This window comes from Centroberyx gerrardi, chromosome 5, assembly GCF_048128805.1.
Source record: "Centroberyx gerrardi isolate f3 chromosome 5, fCenGer3.hap1.cur.20231027, whole genome shotgun sequence".
NCBI classification, from domain to species: Eukaryota; Metazoa; Chordata; class Actinopteri; order Beryciformes; family Berycidae; genus Centroberyx; species Centroberyx gerrardi.
This window is the reverse complement of record NC_136001.1, coordinates 18,181,795-18,206,026: the sequence shown is the minus strand read 5'-3', so window position 1 is coordinate 18,206,026 and position 24,232 is coordinate 18,181,795. Positions and strand designations below refer to the sequence as shown.

The following is a 24,232-nucleotide window of genomic DNA, read 5'->3' as shown; positions in this document are numbered from 1 at the left end:
TACAACCAATGTTGTCACCATACTAACATTCAGCAGCTGCCCATCAGATAGAGAGGGCAGAGGGAGCAGCAGTGGATGCCTGCCACGGGGCCCTAGTCTCTGGGACTGGGGGACTAAACGGCAGGCCGATGAGTGGACTATCATGGGTCAGCGGAGAGCAATAAACCAGGCCGGGCATAAGGAGACAGGCAGGCTGCTGTCTCCCAGGGGACGGAGGTGGTTGGACACACTGAGGCCTCTCACATACCTGCCTCCTACAGGCCTGTCATAGGGTCAGGGTGACCCCACAGCAGGAGGTGACCACTAAACAGACCATCAACCACGGGCAGCGGGTTGAGGTGACAGATCCCCATCCCCAACAGGGAGACCACAGATGATATGTTACATGGAGCAATATTTTGACAGCTCAGAAAGAACAAAGTACATCTTATTTCGTGATAGCTGCTTGTTCAACTGTCTGATCATGCAGCGCCAACTTTACATTGTGAAAAAGCAGGCAAATGTCACAATAATCCTGCCTGAATTACTCATACTAAGCAGGTTTATCTCCATTCTGCCTAAATGTCGCCTAAAGGGTGACATCAACGTTTTAGAGCACATACACATTGTCTTAATGAACGCTACAGTACAATATGTGAGGAAGAGCCTTTGCACCCCGAGTTGGTCCATAGTGACCAGGTATAAGTTGTGTCTGAGTATGCAATGTTCAAACTGATTTTCATCTTTCTTCACAAAGCAGAGCTCAGCTGTACACAAAGATTGCCTGGGATTGATATAGAGATCCATTCAGTGTTCTGACATTGTAATTATCTCCCACAGGCTTAAGAGCCATTCAATTACCCTACACAGAAATACTTGGTGTATTTATGTGCACACACACAAGCACTTCATTTTGAGACAGATAAGCTAGGGCAAAGATACACTGACAAAGGAGAGAAACAAGAACAATTTAACAATGATCAAATAGCAAAAATACACATTTTCATTATATTTATGTCCGAATATTTTCACTCATTGTCAAGTCTGTCTGGATAGGCAACACAACAGATTTATTTTGTGGATAAAAGTCATATTATCAAACACAACCATATAGGTAGGTAAGGCAAAGTGAAAAAAAAACAACAAAGTAACAACTTCAGTCAAATTACCTTACTGATTCGCACCTGTGCACTTTAACCTGAACTAATCAGCTTTGTGTTTATTTACTCCAGCAGTCATTAACTGCCTGTACAGACAAGAGAAGCCTCTATCCCAACAGCTAAATGCTTTAGTCTGCTGCTTATTTACATGGTTTCACATTGATACTCAGACTGCATTTTTACAGCTTGAGAGGGAGAGAGAGAGAGTGCACATGTGGGTACATGTGTCAGTCAGTGGAACTAGAGAGGAAAGAGTAGAAGAGAGGGAAACGTAGGCAGTCGACGAAGAAACAGTGCAGGTTTTAGCCTTGGGTACCCCCAAAACCGCTAATTAGGCCACAAATCACAGGATAGTACACGACCACATCCCCAGATGAGTGTTGAGCTAAGCACAGCGAGCAGCCATTTTAAATCCAGCCTTAATCCAGTCTGTGTCTCACCCTCCTCCCCACCCCCATAGCATCCACATGCAAACCCCTGCTCAGAATCCAGATGAGGCCGGCATTAGAAAGATAGATGAGAAGGGCCTGTGAAATTAAAGGAATAGAAAAAAGGGGAGGAAAACAAGAAAAGAGGGTGGGAGTGGGTTACATAGTGGAATGGAAAATTGATTCCAGAAAAGAAGAGGGTGCTGGCAAAGAGCCGTTATATTCAAGTCACACTTAAAGTGGCTGTAGGCAGGTCTTATACATGCCCGATCGGTCGCCCCCTCCTCATCCCCCGGCTCCCTCTGACCCTGCTCTGCTGCCCCTTCCTCCTACATGAACACTCGGCTGAGTTTGAACTTTTGCAGCAGAAACTTCGAAGCCGGTGCCAACCCACTACACAGTTTTTCATCTGCGCTAGCTGCACACAGGAAAGAAATCAGCTTCAGTGACAACTAATAATTCATATCAAAATATAAAAATATGAGCTCGGTGACATTACCAAAGCAGCTAACGTTGAGGTGAGGAGATAGCGGCGTGCGCACGGATGATTGACAACCTTGGGGCTATGCCCCCCGGCTTTAGAGTTTGCCTCATTTTTCAAAAGCTTCAGGCTCAAAATTTATTTTAAAAAGCAAATAGCAGAGCAATGCCGCTATTAATACTGCTGAGATTTTGACATATTAGCATACTCAAAAATGTACTCCAGAACAGGTGCGTAGCTAGGAATTCTGGGCCCCCTGAAAGAATATTGCTCAGGGCCTCCTTTTTTTTTAATAAATTGGGGCCAGATGTATAAAACTGTAGATTCAAGCATCCTCTAACAGCACCAAAGCAGCCATGTTATGCACAGCCATTACGTACCATACTGTAAGCCATAATAGCCTATTGATTAATCACGCGAGTAGGCATAATTTATGATCTGATGTGTCTTTTTCCCCACAGCGCAGCCGAGGGCATCAGGAGCCAAGTTCAGGTCAGGCAGTCAGTCATACACCTGTCGCTTCGTGAGATGGCCTCTAGAGGGCGTCTTTGACTAAGAGTCGGCCTCTCGCCAATGGGCTAAAAGCCACATTCAGTCCCACACAGTGAGCCACACTCTCCACCTATTTACCTGGCGATTTACTGACATCCACGTCTTCTGCTGCCCTGCAGACTTTAACGGTAGATAACGTTATTGTGGTATTGAAGTGACATTAGTGGAATAGGTAATTTAACTGATAACCGTGTCGTGCTAGCTGACCATTGCTCCCACACACTGAGCCACACTCTCCGCCATTAAATTACAGACATCCACGTCTTCTGCTGCCTGACAAACTTTAACGGCAGGTAACGGCATTACCTGTGGTATTTAAGTTACGTTAGCCGTGGCGACACTGATCTGTTGTGTCTGTCCGTCTCCGTTCATTTCAATTCATTTTCAATAAGAGCTGTCTGTTGTCCGAACAGGACTGATGACGTGTCCGTCATGAGATTTCCATCCGTTTTGACCATAGACTGTAAAAAAAGAGGTTCTGATGGACAGAAAGTTCAACCCAGTTGAACTTTTTCTGGACGGATTCGTCACCTTCTGTTGGCCAATCAGAGGCATTCCTACGTTTGTTTTGGAAAAAATAGTGGCGATCAAAGACACAACCAAAATAAAGATAAAACAGAGAAAGCCTGGTATAACGTTGGGATGACTGGAGGTTTTCCAGGTCAGTTTCTTATTTAATTTATACTGTATAGTCTGTTTCTTTTTTTTTCAATGAAGTAGCACCGTTATGAGCAAAGGTAGGCTACTGTATTTCTGCCTCACCCACCATATTGACATTCCAAAACGTTCCGTTTTCCAACGGATCAGTGTGGCCGCAGCAAGTGGAATTCAACACACGCGCCGTGGGCCTGTACAGGATCTGTACTTGTTCTTACTGAGCGCTCGCTGCCAGCCCTCAGCAGTCGTCGCTAGGGGGCGGGGCGTTCAGCAGCGCTGCAGACATCAAGTTTGGTTGTGGCCAATATATCAAGTTTGTAGTAGAGCTATTCGGCAGGCCTGCCGTGAACTGTGACAAGCATGATCAAATAAACAAACTTCCATGTTTTCCTGCAAAATATACCTAGTCTGTATTTCATAAAATAATGCTACCACATGCTTCTGGCATTTGTATTTAAGCTAGTAGCAAAATAAATTTAATTTTACTACTTCTACACTGTACAGTAGGCCTAATCACGCTTACCAGAAATCCCTACTATCTCCGACACCTTCCATGCATCATTTTTTTTGTTTATGTCTCTATAAACAAACAAGGACGGGTCATACAGGTCTGGGAAACTGGAGACCGCAACAATCAGTTTCTCCTCCATTGTCAGTATGGAACAAATATTTGCTAGGAACTTCAGTACATAGGGAGACGTTTACAGCGGGAAGAAAATCAAATCCCGATCTGCAATTGATTGCTGCTTGCTGCGTCGCTGCTAATTTGCATAAAGTTAACCTCAGCTCAACTTCAACTCGTCGCTCTGGTCGCTGGCATCTCGTCGCTTGCTGCTGCCACAGCGTTGGACGCCTCTCGTCGCCAGCTCCCATTGAAAATGAATGACTGCCGGCCGCTTTTGTAGCTCATGACGCTTTTGGAGTGAGCGCACAGTTATACTCACATTACTGTGCGATATGGCGACAATATGTAAATCTATTTACTCGCGGTAGAATAAAAATCAGGCTTGCAGAAAAAGGATGTTAAGGCATACATCTATAAATGTTATTATATTTAACTATATTGAGACCTAATAGGCTACTATGATGCACTGAAAAGATTAAGGCTCAAAATAAAATGTCGCCCAAATTCTCTCTTTGATATATTCTTCTCTTTGCCACATTGCTATATCACACTAGGCTGACTCATAAAGTGAACGCATGGTGTGCAGCTTGCTATCTGTCACAGACAGATAGCTTTCAAACAACTACGTTTGCACATAAAAGATTGTTTTTTTTTCAGCTTGTATGGATATAACTCTTTGGGGGAACAATAATATGTGTATGGTAGGGGTTTGCGCTTGTATTTTTCTTTTTCATATCCCCTTGCAAGATATCACACGGTAAAAATGCATTCCAAAAATATACCCCCTCTGTTTTCTTTACAAATAACACCCTGATACTAACGCTGCTTACCTGCAGTTCAGTTTCAGAACATGCAACAGAGGACCAAACCAAACTTTTGGAGGGGGGGTGGGGGGGGGATTGCAAAATTATAAACTACTTTCATTACATATTGCATAATTTGTGGGTTTATTATTTTTTTATTATGAATTATCAAATGCCTTTTTGCAGGATCTATAGAATACATATCTTAGGATGAAAAACATGCAGGTGTATGAGCTCCCACAGCGAGTCATGAGTACATACAAGACAAAGGATGATAGGCCTGAGTGGTTTTCCTTCTATTTGCTATTGTTAGAGTATAAAGCTGAATCACCCTCAATATAAATTGGCCAATGCAAGGGCTATATTCAGAGCTAGAGCTAGTGTTTAAGTTTTTAACTAACTTTTATATTTAAGTTATCCGTGAACTAAATAAGACAAATTACATATACAGTATTTGCCTAATAGCAAAATTATATTCCATGTATTTTGATCACAGGCACGAACAGTGTGTGCCATGTCTTTTTTTTTTTTTTAACCCAACCATATACCCCCACAGGCTACATTAGTCCAGACAGAGTAATACAGTACAAAAGAAGTGGAAAGGCTGGAACCACTCTGAGCTATTGCCTTCTAAGCTCAGCTCTCCCCCATAGCAGCCATTAGTCTCCTATGTTGCAGTTGTTCTGCAAGCTAAGCAGGGACAACAATGGCCTCCAGTTTACACAGCAAGTGTCGTTATAATTTAGAATCCAGACAGAAATCAATAGTTAGTGGTGTAATTCACTAAGCCAGAGATAACAGTGTAAGAAAAACGATCTAACGAGCAGTGGAATCTCAGTGATCTAAAAGGGGTGCAGCACTAAATACCATCAACAATCGTTACAATTCCTTCCTTACAATTCCAACGATGCAGATTAAAGCCTGTGTTGTCTTTTATAGCAACAGAGGAGCCAAGCATTGCTACGTTTGTTACTATTCAATGGCTTTCAAGTCTAAGTATGATGTCATATCAACAGAACTGTCTGTCATTCTAATGATATATTATGGAAACCTCACATTTGATCATTGATCATTCGAGTGAAGCATTCCACATCTTCAAACATTTTGCCATTATGCCATACTAAAGCCTTGCCCCCTACAGTTCAGCCATCACCTCTGGGAGGATATGTACTCATTACAAAGTAAGTCATCATCATTATGAATTTAAAAATCTGCTGAGCTGCTAGCTAGCTCATTCCAGCTCATCAGCATAACCACATTAGAGAGGAAACCTGTGGGCTGGCAATCTCACACTTCCTCAATATTGCAATCCCAGCAGGCCTAGCATGTCCACATCCATTACACTGGATCTGAGCCACCAACCAGGCCCAATATCCTGCCACTGAGACACACAATCAACACCATTTGACACTCGAAATAAAATTAATTAGGTCTACACAACAAACCTGTCGGTCCAACAAATCAATCTGGCGTAAATGGAGAAAGGAGTTTTCAACCAGAAAGATTTGGCTAATGTTTATTCCAGTTGCTGTGCATTGGTCCTTGGCTTCATGCGTCTTGGTGGCACTGGCCCAGAATACTGTTGTCTGGACCAGAATACTGTTGTCTGGACATGCCACTGCAACAACTTCAAGAAAAAAAAAATTTGCTGATACAATATTAGCTCAGAGCTCACGAATCCCTAATTTATTTACATCCTTAATATGTTTACCTCATCTAGAGAAAGGAAACAGATTGTCAGAGGCAGTGGGAAGTGAGATGATTTGGAGCTCAATTCTGCTCAAATTGGTTGCTGCCAGTGTGATACATCATGGAGAATTAAGAGGCCTCTCCCCCAGCACAGAACTTAGGCAGCCATATTGGCACATCTGTCAAGGGCCCACCCCTGACAGAGACAAATGGGCCAATCCTGGCACACGAAGGCTGATCCAAACTGCCAGCAATAACCAAGATGAGTAATGACTAAGCTTGTGCCCCAGTGAAATTCATTTTTAATAATTAGTGTTCCTGCTCCTCTCATTTTCTCAGAAAATGAGCACAGGTACAACTACATGTTGATACACCACATCAGCAAGACTGGAGGGATATAGATGATGTTGTGTTAAGCTTCCATCATCACAGGGAATGGGTGTGACTATAAATGCAGGGGAGTCTAAGACAGATGAATCTGTCTCTCTGTTCTCCAGGGAGGAGAAAATTAATCAAGTCCAGAAAGGACCAGGGCTACAGACTGCAATAGGGGAATGTTGCACGATGAGCACAACAAAGTTCAAGGGTCCTGAGGTTATAACACTAAAGGAACACGGATCCTACGGGCAGAAGAAGGGAATAAAGGCATTTCTGCTTCTTTTGACAGGGCAGTGAAAAGCAAAAGGAAAGGTAGGTGAGGGAGAGAGGGAATAGCATTCAACACAGGGCATGAATGCACAAAAACACCCCAACACATTTTTCATGGATATACACTAAAACAACATAATTATTCAAGAGTGGTGTGTGAACTAATGAACTTAGATAGACTTTGCGGTTCATTTACTGATTATGAAAACAATTTCTCATTTTTAATAGGGTATGCTCAATCTTGATATGCACCACATACAGTAGCTAGACTTTCCTAGTTATCATCAGGCCATTCTGAATAGTTTAGGGGTTTTTTTTTTCTTCGCCCATTTCCTGTTATTCATTCCTGATTGGAAATGCTGAAAAATGATGAAAAATTGCAGTCTTCACTCTGTCTGCCTAAAAGTTTGCAAAACTTAACTTACCAAATAAATTACCAACACAAGAAAGCAAGCGCAACACTTTTCAGAGAGCCGATGCCAAATCAAAATCCATGTTTTTGCCTTTTCATAATAGTCAATATTTTAATAGCCAAGTAAAAGTCAAAAGTCAAAATAAATGTGTGAAGAGAACTGAATAATAGACACAAGGAGAAACCATGACACACAGTAGTCAGCTTGATGAAACTGTTACCTCCGCCAACGGAGTTGGACGGGGGTTATGTTTTTGCCCCATTCCGTCTGTTAGTCTGTCTGTTAGCAGGATATCTCAGAAAGTTATCAATGGATTTGCACAAAACTTTATGGAAAGATTGGTCATGGGGCAAGGAAGAACTGATTAACTTGTCATACCAATTGGCCAAAGGGGGGTGTGGTGGTGGGCGTGGCTTCTCACAAAAGGCATATAACATACGAACGGATTCACGTAACACCATCAAACTTTGTGTGCTATCAGCAGACAGAAGAAGAGGCAAACTCTCCATTATTGGCCAAATCAAACAACATGGGGCACTGGAGAGCTCATTTCCAATTTAGACACAACCTCCCTGATAATTGCATAGTGTTGGCAGAGGTATGCACTCTACTGAGTGCCATCTAGTTTAGATACTTTGTTTTCCAACATGCCTTGTGCTACACTGAGAACTAGACACAGCCCTGGACTAAAATGATGTAAAAACTAAATGACATATGACAAAGTTATTACATATTTAAACCTGTTGCTGAACTTTTAAAACTATTTTGCTAACAACCATGGGGCAGATATTGTGTCATCCTCCATATGGTTATGTTATCCTCGTTTCACAAAGTCATGAAATGCTAGAATGCTAAGCTAAGTATGGCTAGCAATTTTTTTATTTTTTTTCATAGCAGCTTCAAAACCTAGAATCCACCTCAACAAATAAAGAAATGCATAACAGAAGAACCCCCAATAGCAAAAATAATCAAGATTAGATTGGATGTAGTTAAGACAAGTCATTTTCCTCTATTTATTTTCACATTAGACTGGAAGGGGGTGGGATCTGGAATCCCTTTTTTGGGCCGAAAAATGATGTCACGCTTGAGAGGACTCCATGCTCCCCTTTTGTAAGCTTTTGTACAGTCCCATAACAGATCATCCCCCCCCGCCCCCAGAGTGGAGCCAACAGAGCTTTCCAGTAACAGCTGTAATTTTAAAATTCAACGCACTGGGATTTGTGTCCTAATTTGACGTAGAAAATCCTGAAACCCAGACTGAGGACAACAAAAATACCGATTTCCAATCAGAAGCACTGACACTCCTACAGTATGTTCGCCTAAGCACCTACTAAATTAGATGCATGTTGTTTTACGGTGTTGCCTTCCTTTACCTGATGTCATGCTATCAGACATTTTAAGCGAGGCAGTTTTTGTTAAATGACCAGTTTTAATGGTCATGATTTAATCTAACTGATAGTTAAAAATGTCTTTCATTCAAAATGTCACACAGATATTCAGAGCATGAAATTGGATTCCACCAGAGGAGCCACTGCAAGATTTCCGGTGCTCTTGTAAAATTTGTCTCATCCTCATTTTAAAATCTCAGTAGAAATAAGAGTTTAGGCTGTTTTTTTTTTTATCTCTATCCCTGAGGAGTATGTCCTGGATCCCCATATGCCACGCCCCTAATTTACCCTCCATGCACACCCCCTGTATGGCCCTACAGTCGAGGAGCTTTGCTTTAAAGTCAAGCCTTTCTCCTATGTAGAGGTCTAGCGGGAACAATCCTCCTCTTCATTCATTACCTCTAGGAAGCAGAGCTCCTTCTGTCGGGCACCATGATAACATTACACTGCTCTTTTCCCTCCAGCCTTTGTAGGAGGGTGGCAAGCTGCAAGAGACAGAGTGCACTGCCTTCACAAGGAACCAGCCAATTAGAGTTTATATGAATCATCAGGTGTTACATGTCAAGCCCAAATACCCAATCTGAGAGGCATAGTCATGCCTGAAATCACCCCAAAACTGTGCTCTGCTGCATCCAAAAGCGTCTCAGGATGGCAAACTCACTCTGTGTAAGTAACAGAAACTCTATAGTGTATTTGCAATAGTGTATTTGCATCTTTACGAAGATTTATATTTATGACATCCATTGTACTATTGTACCAGACTTTACGATCGACAACCTTAAAGGCTGGGAATATCCAAGAAGTGCATTTTTTAGTAACAGATTTAGCATTTTACCCAAAAAATTCATAAGAGAATAATGTGATAGATCTGAGGTAAACAAACATGTTAAGTGGCTAAAGAAAGCATGTGAGCTAGTATGATTGAGCGTAAATCATAAATCCAAAACAAAGGAGAAATGTAGCACAATAAAGTACCATAGTACTGTGCTTTTGAAGTGGCAATCCAAGTTATTTTCCACAGTGAGTAACGCTTTTTTAACATAATGCTACCATTCACACAATACTCGCAATACCTTTTTAAACAAATTATGTTTAACCGCCAGAGTCACTGCAGTTTGAAAACACAGCGGGCTAATATCTCTGTCCGCCCGGACTCCAATGATCTCTTATTTCCACGTCTGTCCAATTCCACATTTTCATCAGAAAAGTAAAAAGCTACAGCCCGTTGTATAGTGGTTTGTATTTCCGTCCTACAGTTTGACAACAGAGCGTCCTGGCGTTGCATCGTTCACACATACAGTCGATGCGGAACGTAACGTTACAATGTCTTGAGCAGTGAAAGTGGCAGAAGTGATTTACCTGCATTTCGATACCGGCTCCTTTTCACACATGACGGTGTGCCGTTACATTTACGGAACTGGCTGCATGTGTGAAAGGGTCTAATGCAAAACATGGACATAAGCTGTTGCAATGTAGCTGAATAGTATGAAACAGTCCTACACATGACATCAGCCTACACTATGAATATGGCCCATGTGATTCAGTGGCATGATCATCAAATCTGAAGTGTGATTCAATCCAAATGAGAGAAGAAGCCTAAACTTCACCAGATTCCTCTCTGGTGCGTATAGATGTGCAACAATTATGTTCACAAGTAAGATGCATAAGAAAGACAATACAAAGCCCTGGCAATCAAGGACCAATGAGTTACCTTTTGTTGTCAAGGTATAAATTGATTTAAAATGACGTCTTCATTCACTTCATTACACGAGATATGAGTGGAAAGATTTGCAAATCATCATGGACACCCTGAATGAAGTGCAATAACACAGGCAGTATTTGTGGAAATACAAACCCCAATGAATCAGACATGACAATCACAGGCATCTTCTTGAATGACTGGCTGGTTAAAGTGGTTTCCATCCATTAGTGATGACTGCTGCTGTAAAATAGACAGTGGAAAAGACTCTGGGAGGTCTATCCATGTGATGCACTGAGCTGGGAATAAGCCATAAAATATGACATAACCATAGAGATGCAATGCTTGAATAGTGATCTTGTTATTTATATGTGGAGGTAGGCTACGTTATCACCTGAAGGTGGGACATAGGTCTAGGTGTAGGCTACAGAGGCATGTCATTATGCTCTTCACTGCATTCTTTAGTTATCTTTTTTTACAAAAAAAAAATAAAAAAATCACAATCAATTCTGACAGTGAGCTCAGCAAGCAGGATAAACATTTCACTTAGCGCAATTCCTGATAAATCACTGTGTTGCTTTATATCATCAAATCAATTTCCCATATTTGTCTATTTGTTATAGATAGGCTAAAGTGACATGTTAGTTGATTCAGTAACCTAACAAAAATGTTACGATACGGTGAAAATTATGCCCAGGTCTACATTACACCTTTATCTTTGGGGCATTAATCTATATTTTTCCTCCTCTTATGCCATTACTTCTTTGCTTTGGGATTTTTTCGCTTACTCCCACCCTCCTACTGCTGCAAAACTACTGCAAATGCATGGTAAAGTATTGCAAATGTTGTGTTATAATAAAACTACACAGTGCAATCAATCAACAGAGTGCAATCAAAGACAAACTTCTGTCTGTATTGGCCTAAAATAAAAAGAGATTGAGTAAAGAAAGAAAGGCAGAGAAACTAACAGAGAGGATGCGAAAACCCTGCAGATATAAAAAGGGGAAGAATGATGCATAGCCCTTTTCCTGTGGGAGTCTTATGGTGAGTATGATATCATCCCTCTTATGAAAAATGCCTCCACGCACACACATACAGTACGCCTTTAAATAACTTTTAATCAAATTCCTTGGTGTGGGTTTCAGGGCGACGTACAGCGAGGTTCATAACCAAAGCACACAGGAAGGCATACAGGTCTCGTCGCCATGCTTGTCTCATTCTTCGTTGCATTTGACTAATGTGGAAATTCACAAACTTTGCCGTCTCTCACACCATGTAAAATACATTCCCTCTTGACACTGATGAGAAAAAAAAGCATTAATGATGAAATGTGAGAAACTGAAACCATTATGCCACATTTTAAATGTCTAAAATGTAATATATATTTTACAGTAAACTTAACAGATGTTATATAAGATACGCATTTTAAAAATAAGCACATAACTATTACATTTTCAGTTTTAAAATGGCTATTACTAGCCATTTAAAACTCAAAAATATGATTAGCACAAATGCTTGAGAATAAAATACAGGGTTTGAGAGCCATTTTATATTGCTTCTCTGTGCGTTACCTTTACTTGTCATGGATGGTACTGTTCCACTTTTTAATTGCCTTATTGCTAACTGCAAATAGCTGTCTCCGGGAGAACAGTCTGTACCTGACTGTAGGATATTGTATTCAAGAAGGTATGGAAAGTCTGAGTGAAATGATGGGCGATGTGCTTCATATGCCTGTGCATCTAGCTCACAGAACTGAAGTTTGTCCTACACCAGATTCTTCCAGCATCAGGCTTTCCCGACTGTCTGCATTTCCATTCACTCCCTTGCACAGAGCAAATGCCCTTAATAACCATTTAGCTGCTAAGGCACGCTTGTCTGTCCCCCATTCACAGCCTTAGCCACTAATTACCTTTCCAAAGCAATGGACATTTCTGTGTTCCCTCAATGCTTCCCTTTTTCTCAGTACAATGAGCCAGCTGCCTTTGCCAGTAGGAATGCAATGTGATTTGAACAGGCAATCACCAACAGCCTTAGGTGGTCCACAGATAGTATTCAAAGACCAACACATAATGACAGTTGTAATGCAAAAACATAACACTGTATGTCCCAACAAACTTGGGCAGTAATATAATACAGCTACTTTATTAGCAATTTGAGTTTGTTTTTTTTTGGGTTAGGGTTAGTAGGGTATTTGTAGCTTGCACTACTGCACTCATGTATATTTTGAATGGAAATAAATTACTTCTTACTCATGGTTACAAGGACTATAGCTACTTTACTCCAATGTTCACCAATACACAAGATCCAATGAGTGAGTGTGTGTACGTCATTGTGTTTGGGCCCCTCCTATAACATAGGCCTATATTTCACTGAATTAGCTACACAATGCTTCCAGGAGGCCGACAGTAAATTCTGACACATCATAACCACACACCACTTGACTTGCTTTTGCCTCTGATCAGACACACACTGACAAACACTAGACTGCAGCTACACTTATCCCACAAACAGTGCAGATACGTTACAAGACAGCCAAAACAAAAAACAAGTACTTATCTAATTACCACTGGACCGAAGTAGCAATAATCAGCAATTGCCTTGTAATTAAAGAGTTCTAAGAGTCTAATCTAATCATAGGATAAGCTAAATTTCTGAAAATATCAATTAGCAAAAGAGTGACAGTGTTTCCATTTTTGGAATCTACTGCTGACCATTTCAAGCAAAAAGAGCCAATGCAGGTGTGTCTAGAAAACAAGAACATGTTTGAAGTGATTTGGATTGCCATAATGAGCTCCACACACCTTGTGGATAGTGAAAAAGCAATCACGCTTGGAAAGTGAAAGCAGACACGCTTTCCCCGTCTCTGCTAGACAACTGGGAGAAACGACGACCACTATCTGGAGTGACATGAATACCAAAGAAACATACGGCCAAATTAGACACAATTAATTGCTTGCTGCTTGAGCCCATGGGATTCTGGGCTCACAACAGCAATGTCAAAGGCAGAATATTCCGTCTGTGTGATACTTTCAGAACCATGATGTTTACTCAAAGAGTAAGCGGGCCAAGTTAGTTATGTTAGGTGGGTGTTTTTGGACCTTCAAACCTATAAATAATGCAGTGATGTTCCCTCGATCACAGTACATAACCCCCATTTCCCTCTGGAGCTGCTCAATGGCCAACAGAGGACTGTGTTTGTGCTGGGCAGCTCTCAGGTGTGAATGTGTGCAACTCTATGAACATGAAGCGGTGCTGTGAAAAGTGTGCTTAGCAGAACTCTTCCTTGAGTAAATAAACGGCCTCTTGGTCTGTGTATACCTGCCTAATTTTTTTTTTTACTTGTTTATATTTTTAGGAAAATATAGGAAAATAGGAAGAAAAAAGGTTAAAGTACATGCTGTGCTTATAATAAATCTGATATGTACTTATCACTCTTACTTTCAGCCTTGTAAAGTACTATGCACTGTAATGATGAGCCATAATACTGTAGATAAAATAACTGAAGGGCCTGGTGTTATCTCCCAGCTGGTAGACAGGAAGACATTACAAACACAAACATTATTCTACCAGATGCTTGAGGCAAAATCAAAAAAAAAAAAAGAAAAACCTACACTAATCCAAATACTTGTTTGATTTAAAGTGATCGGTGGAACAGGATTTAGCAACGCACTGTGGAATCTTCTACTTTAGAGTAAAGGTGGATTTGCTGCAGTCGGCTGCAGCTGATCTAGACATGAGCAGCAGAAGGTTCATGGTTAATATTCAATTCAGAGTGACAGATATGACTACGACTGAATAGATATTACAATACATTACAGATATTACAATATCTATTCAGCCTTGTGCTACTCCAAACGCTGAAAACTCTCTGGCCATGTACTTAACTAACAGAATATTGACTCTGTTAGTGAGCATGAATAGGACATCGAACACTACAGTCAAATTTTAAACACTCAGCAAGGACAGCCATTTAAGGAATAAAATGTTCATTACGCCAAAATAGACCAAAATAAAAGCTCAGTCATCCAACATGAATACACACACATTCCAAAGCTCTTTCTCGATTCTACAGTAGATATTGTAGTTGATGTGCAGTGCTTCAAATTGGATGTACCAAGAGGGAATTTCTCAGCTGGATACACACTCCAACTTTATCAACAGAATGCACATGTGCAAACACATGCTACACTGAGAATATTTACAAGCATAAAATTGCACATAATGAATCATCCATTAGGGCTTGTATCTGAACGCTCATCTTGGGCTGCCTAGCCATATCCATCCATCTCGGTGATAGATGACTGAGAAATTAGACGGAGGAAGCAAGCCCAAATTCCCAGAAGCACTTACTCTGGCATTAAAAGTGTGCATATTATCAATAATGGAAGGAGGAACTTAAACAACCAAACTAGCAATGTCTTCACAGCTAAGCCTACAGTACTTTTATACTGATATAATACACTTCCATGTAAAAGTGGAAGTAGGCCTGCTGATGACACCGACCCACAAAGCCTTAAAATCTGCCAGTGAGGGTGAACTGGGCTCTCACAGTTATGTTCCCCAATTGACCGACTGCAATTAAATGCAATTAAATGCAAAAGAGATGGGAGAGACAGAATAGAGGTGAGTAAGATGCATTTGAGAAACCCTTCTTACTGAGGGCTCCTCTCAGTGTAAAAATAAAGACTCACCCGTATAGGCCCAATAGGAGTCACCCACCGCTCGCCTCTCCCTCATTACGCCTGTGTTCTCATGATCCCCGACTCCGCCATAGTAAGGTTGGCCACCCAGTACAACTGTGGGAGGCAAAGAGAGAGGTCAGAAAAACCAGTGTCGGAGAACAGGTTATAGAGGATTTCTGTTAGAATGGTTTACGCAATTAGAGGAGGGAAAAAAAAAAAAAAAAAAGCTTCATTTGCATTTACAACTCAAACTGTTCAAGAATCTTTTTGAACATGCCTAAAATGTATATGGCCAAATAAATTATGAATTGGGGGTTTAATATAGAAAGTTGAATTTGTGTACGTCCTCCACTACTGAGTGCATATCTGCATGCCTCACAGGGAGATATGCAAAGCAACAAATTTATGATTATACTGCAATATGGTCGCACGGCACTCTAATTCTTTGAGAAAAAAACGTCTCTGTATCCATATCTTAAAATCAGGTCTGCATTACTTCAGTGTTTACAAATGATATCAACGCACACAGATCCGTTGCAGCCTAAAAATACAGATAAGTTTCATGTTTATATGTCAGCCTTTGCATCAAAAGATCAATCAATTTGAGAGAGAGCGGCCATCTGTGGGGTGGCTGTATAAACAAGAGGGCACCAGTCTGCAATTATAGACTGAAGCTTGAAATAAAAGTAATTTAATATCTGATATTACGTGTACTTTTGAAAGTGAACGACATGGGCAATATAGTGTAATCAGTGCTAATAAGGGTCCCGTCTTCAGTGTATTACCCAGACCTCTATGGGTTAAGCTAAATGTGTTGGCAGCTAGGTGCACTGAAATTGCTTGATCTTTGAATTGGCAAGGGCTCACAGACAAAAATGGGATATTTTTATAAACCTGTCACGTTTTGTGGGCAGAAAACCTTTCTTCAAAGTATCTAATAAATGCAATAACTTAGATAAATATAGAAGGAAAAAAATGATATTTCCTGTGAATTGTACAATAGAGCTTAAGTACCGTATATAGTTCACTTTAATAGAAACACTCAAATGTAAGTGCCTCAAGTCTTCCCTCAAATGCTGCAATTGTGGAAAGGTACTTAGTTACTCAGAGACAGGACTGTGACCCCTGGAGGGGATGGAGATTAAAGCATACTTTAACAAGGATGAACTTTGATGAGTATGCTGACCTTCTGGCCACGAGTCCCCTGGTAGCCTTACACACAGAACCAGTAAAAATGGAAGCAGCAGCAACAGTGGTGACTGTTTGCACCCAAGAGAATTCCTCACTCTCAGCCCAGGTGCCATCATTTGACACAAACACTTAATGGGAAGTAATGATCATCACCATCAGGGGTCTGCAGAGAACAGGAGGAACCTCATCTACAGGCCCTATGATACTTCCCGCTCTCTTATAGTTACCATCAATCAAATCCTTTACAGCAGCAACTGCTCTAAAAAAAAAAACATTTTTTAAATTGATGTGGAAGTGGTCAGCAGAAAGACAGCAGTGTTTTTGTGATAAGCGTATAACCAGGGGTATAAAAATAATGCAGTAAAGCCACAACGGCTTGCCTGCAATATTCCTGTCTGACAACTACATTTAGAAAAACACAGACAATCCATCCATCCACTACATTAGACAATGAGATCCACGCCCTCTGGGCCCAAATGTCTCTTTGACTTCTTAGAGGCAAATCCCCCCTAAGAAATCATACAGTGTCAACAAAATTACAGGGGAAGCTAGGGGGGGGAAAAATGTCTCCCAAGCGCACACAGTCCCTGAAGCATATATACAGTAGTCCTCAACTTACTCCAATCATACTCATTGGGCAAAATATGCTGTATGCCTGATCCAGCCTGCGCCAGTGCAAAAGAAAATGTCTCGCTGAAGCCATTGTCCAGCGGGTATACAGGCAAAACACAATCCGGTGAGTGTTTTGTATTTCTTCAAACAATCAGAGCCCAAGGTGGCATTCAAAACTTTGAGATGTGTTAGCCAATATTGGTTTCCTGTTGCCAGAAGGACACAAAGAACAATCGGCCGAGCAGATTGTGGCCGTGGAAAAGGGGTGGCAGGACAAAAAGAGATGACCATCTGCCAGATCAGAAATGGAAGTAGAAATCACTGTCCCACGTTCTGAGTCAAATTACCTGCTACAACAGACTGTTCTGTGTCCACCATGATAATCCACTTTGCAGTCCACAAATAAATGTGTCACCCAAATTCTCAATTCAGCCTATGCCTGAAACATGTAAACAAACTTACTTTCAGTTAAAACACACATTTTTTACAGATATCTTATTGGGAAGTAAAGAACAGTTCAGTCACAAGTTTATGATTTTTTGTTGTTGTTGTGAAAGCACTACTACTGTGTGTTTTTAAATCAACATTTAAGCACGTGAAAGGGTTTGCTTGTGCTGGCTGTATAGGCCCATGCAGTATTCCACGCCTGCACTGTATCATGACAGTGTAACCATGCCTACTGTACCCACTCCTCCTGACAGTCTCATGGGGGTAAAGGTAACTTTAGCTGCAGGAGTCCAGCGGGTTTAGCTATTGTTCTAAAGCACCTTCAGACACCGCGCTTCACTTGGCTTGATCAGCATGAGCACACATCAAATATGCACTCACACACATTCACACACACATCTCCATGCACCTAAGAGAAGCTCAGCTCTTACTAATAGTTGCATCATTACATGGGGATTAATTCAACTAAGCACTGCATCAAGCCAAGTCTTTCCTTGCACTTAAAGGTGGCGCATGACTGTCTCCACAAATGGTAGCTAACACTGTAAGAGCCACTGACACAATGTTTCCCAAATCAAATTCATCACTTGAAGGGAAGACACAAGTGCTACATGAGTAAAGTTACAAATGGCTGCTTTGTTATTATCGACGGATCGATCCACAATGGAGAAACCTGTGTTAAAATGAAAGAGTATTATTTTGGAGAAACTGAGATGGAGATAGTCAGAGGGAGTTTCTCTGGTAGAGACTGGGAGCCTATTTGAAGGCAGGTTGTGGAACAGGAGGGCTGCACCGTCTTTGATCAGAGAGCAGAGGAGACAGCACCATGTCAACAGTTTACACTCATCCGTGTCAGCCGTCCCCTGTGGGCAAAGGATTAAAGCCACAGCATCTCTGATAGAGCAAAGCAGACAACACGGTGCTGGGCCTGGAGGAGACCGAGGAGAGCCTCGCTTCACTCAAACAACATTCAGAAACCTTAAATCTAGAAAACCCAGCTGAATAACACTTAGCCAGGTTAACCACTACTAGTTTAAATGGGAGGTTACATACAGAGAAATCGGCCAAAAGGATAGCTTAACATTAAGACATTGTGAAACACTGGGTTGCTGGATTTTCACATCTGAATACATTTTAAAAGGGTTATACAAAATAAAACGGCTTAAGAAACACCTCAAAAACAGCATCACAGGCAAACACCATGCACCATGCCTAGGCATACAAAATCATTTTTCCTGTTCCATTGCCCTGAGGGCAGCTGAATCATCTACACCTCCATTAGGCCCTGCTATTTAGAGTTCTATAACATCACACTCAACAACAAGCCGAGGCACCCGTGAGAGCTCCTGAAAAACAGCAACCTGACAACAACCACAGGAGCATTTAACTTTCATTAGTGATTCAAGGCCAGAGTTAGCTATCAACCTCATCACCAACACTAGCAAAAGGTATACTGTATATAGCATGTTCATTTTACCACTTGGATTGGTTGGGGCTGGACTGAATTGTTAAATATAGCCTGAATCAAGGGGTCATTCTTTTATTTTTTTCTGGATATCAACAGGACCTGCTTAAACAAAGAGAGGTGGCAGAGTGCCGATTCCAGGGTTCCTTCCCACACTCCCTTGGACATCAAATTCAAAGACTTTCACTCAATGATTTTCAAGGTCTTATAGGGTGAAATTCAAGGTTTCAAAATTGCCACATTTTGGACCTTTTTCTTTTACTCCCGATGATGTCAAGTCAAGAAATCGTGGTGAATTTCTAGAGTTCCAGAAAGCTGAGGCATATTGATGAATTTGGATGCTACAGTATATTGTAACAAAATCAAGTACGGTCAAGGCTATCCATTCATTTTCAAAAAAACTTTTAGAGCCTTATTTTATTTTTCTCAATTGTACAAACGTTCAAGGATTTTCAAGGCCCATGGGAACCCTGTGATTTATTTGTGGAACTGGACTCTACCATCTATAAAGAGAAATACTCATCTACACTACATTCTATACCCTAAAATGTCATGATGATGTTTTGAGGGAATATAGATGTGAAATATTGAACATATGGCCAGTGTGTTAATGTGGCTCACATGAAATGAGACAAAGTCATATTTTAATCATACAAGACCATTCCTGCATCATAGTGAAAAGCTAGTCCATATGCTTGCATTGGGCTTCTTATAAAGGGAGAGAAGTGTACTCAAGCCACCAATACTACATTTTGAAATAAAAGTCTTTGTTGACCTTTTTATTCACAGCTTTAAAACCTTGAATTGATAAGAGATTCATTAGAAACTGGAATCTTTAATGGGAATAATACTTGCCACTGAAACAGATGAAATCGTATTACTCATCCCAGACAACCTGTGGTGCTGGTGTAGCTTTGTGTTGCCAAATTACACATCCATTCCAATTATCACTGAGAAAAGTATGAGTTACTGGAGTTTCATTTTTAAACCTTCTCTTTTATTATTTATTTCCCGCCCACATTTTCCCTGCTAGTCGTACTATGAACCTCCTGGTCCCAAGCCCACATCTCTAACTTCTTGGCTACCATTTGGTCCATTGATGTTTTTTGTTTTTTTTGTTTGTTTTACATAGATGCATAGAGAAGGCATATTATTAAGTTTACAAATTACACTATAAAACAACTTTTACATTACTTAGTATGGATTCTTGCTAAACAGAAGTGAGTCATTTTTTTCACAGGCGTCACGACTGCAAAAAGAGCAGCTTCTGTTGATGCAGAAGAGTTATGTATATGAGGAACAAATGTGCATACTCAGGGCCACAGCTGTTGTCTGTGTGTCTAGCTAGCACCTCATCTGCAATGCATAGAGTCAGCTGTCGAATGTGAAGTCATCTGCTTAGCTGCCTGTCTGCTTTGGTGCAATACCACCACAGCACATACCTCAATTTCACATTTACCCGTTTTATTTTGAATGCCAAAGTATGTCCACAGTCTAAGAGCATTGCATGGGTGCCAGCTATTATAGTACAAGCCACAGTGGTAAAGCAAGGTCGGGGGTCCCCCTATGAAGCAGACGAGCATGCAGAAGGGTAAGTGGAGTCTGAACATGAGAGCATGTGTGTGTTTCTCATTCCTCGGGAAGTGGGTGATGCGGCTAGATATCCCCGGAACGGTACAAGTCACATGAGGAACCAGGGAACATGAGAACTGCCAAGATCAGCCAAAGATGTGGCACAGAGGGAGCTGAGCCTGAGGGCTAAAACATAAACCTCAGAAATAATAAAACAACAACTCAAATCCCAATGCAGATATTTAGGCCTACACAGCTAAAAGCAAACAAGCAGTTTCAGCAAAGAGGACTTCAGAACCTTTGGGGCATATAAATGTAGCCATATTACAGTAAAATTAAGTCCATTAGTCTAGGGTTGAAATTATTCCATGACTGGCTCAAGTAAATAAATTACAAAAAATAATAATAACTAGAAGGGCGCTCACAATAGTCCAGTCTTCTACGAATTGCTTGTTCGTGAGTCGGAGCCGCTATTATTCGCTATTATTGCTTGTTCGTGCTATTATTGCTTGTTTGTGAGTCGGATCCGGATCCACTCCAAAATTGAATGGGTTCTTCCTTGGCCCATGCTACACCCTTCCACGAAGTTTCATGAAAATCGGGCCAGTAGTTTTTCCGTAATCCTGCTAACAGACAAACAAACAAACAAACGGCACCGAAAACATAACTATTATTACCTCCTTGGCGGAGGTAATAATATACATTTCCCTGGAGTCCTCATCTTGGTCATTATTTTCATGTACATGTATCAACATGTCTGTGTGCATGTCAGGACCGTCTTCACAGCGCTGGCTTTTGTTCTTGTTAATTGACAGTGAGTGTGACCGCACATTCAACAGTGTGGAGGCAAGATGTTTCAGCTGGATAATAATGGCATGCAGGGTGCTCAAAGTTTAAAATATTACAACTTCATATGGGTTTTCAATAGTCAAGTAGAGAAAGTAAAAATAGTAAAGTGACAGGTAGATACGGAAAACTCAACTAACTCTTGAATAAGTCCAACACCACCTAGTCCAACTCAGACAACAAAGCCAGCAGAATGGGGGGGAAGGGCAAAGAAGAAAGACACGGCTTTCTGACTACACCACATGTGCTCTAGACTCGTCTCTGGTGAAAAGCGTGCAAGACCAGCTCATTATATCAAATCCAAATGTGTCACCAACTCTCAACCCACTCACAATGCGGAAGCCATGCATTTCCTGCAGTTTTCTCCTCTTAAACATAGTGAATAGATTTATAATATGTGTACTGTAAACCTTCTGAAATTCAAAAGGAGATAAGGCCTGAGCGGCACAATGTGTCAATTGTTACATTGTTCTTCAACCTTTTGCTAGACTGAGTCAGTGAGAAACATAGTAGGCTACATCAAAAAAGTAGACCTTGATTGGACACCATCTGGTCAAAAAGGTCTTGCAAAGTCTTTGCTTGTTGAAAAAAGTAAGATAAAAGTCTCCAGCATAATTCACTCTTCCTTGAATTGAAAGAAGAAAAAAAAAAAAACAGACATCCTGACATTTATTCTGTATTCACAGGGGCCAGTGAAGAGCCATTGTTCTATTGTCTGACCAAAATTGACTTTTTTGTGAATTAAAACTGCTAGACTTCCTGTGGAGAAGTCAATGTTTAACTACGCCCAGTTATATATAGGCTGCATCTAGTTATGCAGCTCACTTCTCAGAAATGGTCAAATTATGAATCTATTGTCTGCTTCTCGGCCAATGATAGTACAGTGAATTAAGTGCACTAAACGGCCTGGCTGTTCACTGATTAAGTGTATCAGGGCTTTGGTAAATGCCATTAACCAGATTAAACAAATTCAGGGCTACTGACCTCTTTACCTGACCAGCACGAGCCTGTCCACTCTGCAGACTACTATAGACAGCACAATGTCTCCTCACACGACAGAGCGATCATACATAGCAACAGTGCCAGGAAAATTTATTGTGTAAAGTGAGGTTTTCAATTTTCACTATGTGGCAATTACATCGCTTAAGTGCCAAGAGCTTCTGAGGTCATTCCTCAGGACATAATACGGGGCCCCACGAGCACTGTCCAGTTATCGATTCAGAAATAAATTCAGCTGCCTCTGGCGAATACATTACACCCCACACACATTATTGAGGTGTTCTTCATGTATGGTGAGGGTTGATTCCTGGTGATCTAAGTGGTCCTATTTAACTCAATGGGTAGAGCATGACATCAATATAGCCAGGGTAATGATTTGATTCCAACTAGGGCCACCCATGCTGAAAACACATGCACTTTTTGTAAGGTGCTTTAGATAAAAAAAAACATCCACCAAATGGCATATCATAATGTTGTGTCAAGCGACAAAACACAAGATGAAACAACAGGTTCCATAATGATGCATCTGTCCTCTATTCTCAACTGTACAATTACAATTTCACAATCATTGAAATATGTGAAATTACATCAAATATCTGCAGAAATGTACCTCAGTAGAAAGTGTCTGCCAACTGCTGATGAAAAAAAAAGAAAAAAAAAAAATTAAAACCAGCATCTCACTGGCCAAATGACTCAATGCTACCCATAAATAATATCACTGCAAGAGGACTTTGCATGCACCACTTCCAAACAGCTTCTTCACGCCTGCCTGGGGCAATACAAGCCGTCAGACCTCCTCCCTTCCTTTTTAAATGCTCTTTGATGTTGGGAGTCTAATCAATACTTCAAGGCTTAACTTAGAAACGATACATAGAACCATGAAGAGCAATGCACTTGATACCTCTGTAACATAGCCTCTGTAAGTAGACTCGCTAGTATCTAATGTATACTGTGTTCGCCAAATTCATCATTTCTTTTCCCAAAACTTAACAAGGACCAGATTGCAAAACCAATAGAGGTATTATCCCCTCCGCAAGTAATGAGAGGCGTACACACGCTGTAAAAATCTAATCACAATGCAGCCTGTGCAGAACAACTCGGCTGGCATTGGACCAGTGTGCGCTAACATTTTACATTGCATTACGAGTGCATAATGATCGACCCCATCACAACACAATATGATGAATTACAATGTGTAATAAAACATAGTGAGACTGTTTCATGAGACTGTTATGAGTTGGGCGTTTATAATGCCTTTACTCCATCATGGGTCTATGTTTCCCCTGGATAGTTTCCCAAATTACTAATTATATATATATATATATATATATATTTTTTTTTTTTTTTACCTTTCTATCATCAAATAAATATCTAAAATTCCTTTTCCACTTTAATTAGAATCCTTTTCAGAGGTCTAGCGCACACAAAAAATCTCACATCATAAACAGTCTAACAACAAATTCCTACCATATTCATGACGTATTCAACACCTGCTGCCATGTTTTGATGTGATTATAATGCACTCCCGCTAACAATGTACTTTGTGTTTATGAAAATGAAATCATTTATTCCTCACGCCAAGCTGGTGTCTCGTAGTCGACAGTCTTCCATAGATGCCCTCCTCCCCATTTATTTTTTGGCATCTAAAATAATATGTTGCCATCTCTTTAAAGGTTATATACACTTTTTTTCCTGCGTGATGCAATGTGTAGGATGTCGTCAATGCTTCACTATGAAATTAGTTCTGACAATTTCTAAAGCTAACAAAAAAAAAAAACTCACTGTTACCAATAGTGGTCCCAGTGATGCTTTGTGTTTTGATTTAGTCAAGTTTGGGAAATGTCAGGCTCAATTTCTTCCAAAAACAAAAGAAAAGCCTTCCTGTGAACTAGTAAG

At 40.7% G+C, this 24,232-nt stretch overlaps 1 protein-coding gene across 2 annotated transcripts in view; it reads right to left on the bottom strand.

Annotated features, from left to right (window-relative positions):
* Positions 1-24,232, bottom strand: part of ca16b (carbonic anhydrase XVI b) — a 104,515-nt gene that overhangs the window by 71,443 nt on the left and 8,840 nt on the right. For both annotated transcript variants that reach the window (XM_071905510.2, XM_078283691.1), the window contains exon 2: positions 15,214-15,318. In XM_071905510.2, the coding sequence (XP_071761611.1) occupies positions 15,214-15,318 (105 nt within the window). The remainder of the gene's footprint in view (positions 1-15,213; positions 15,319-24,232) is intronic.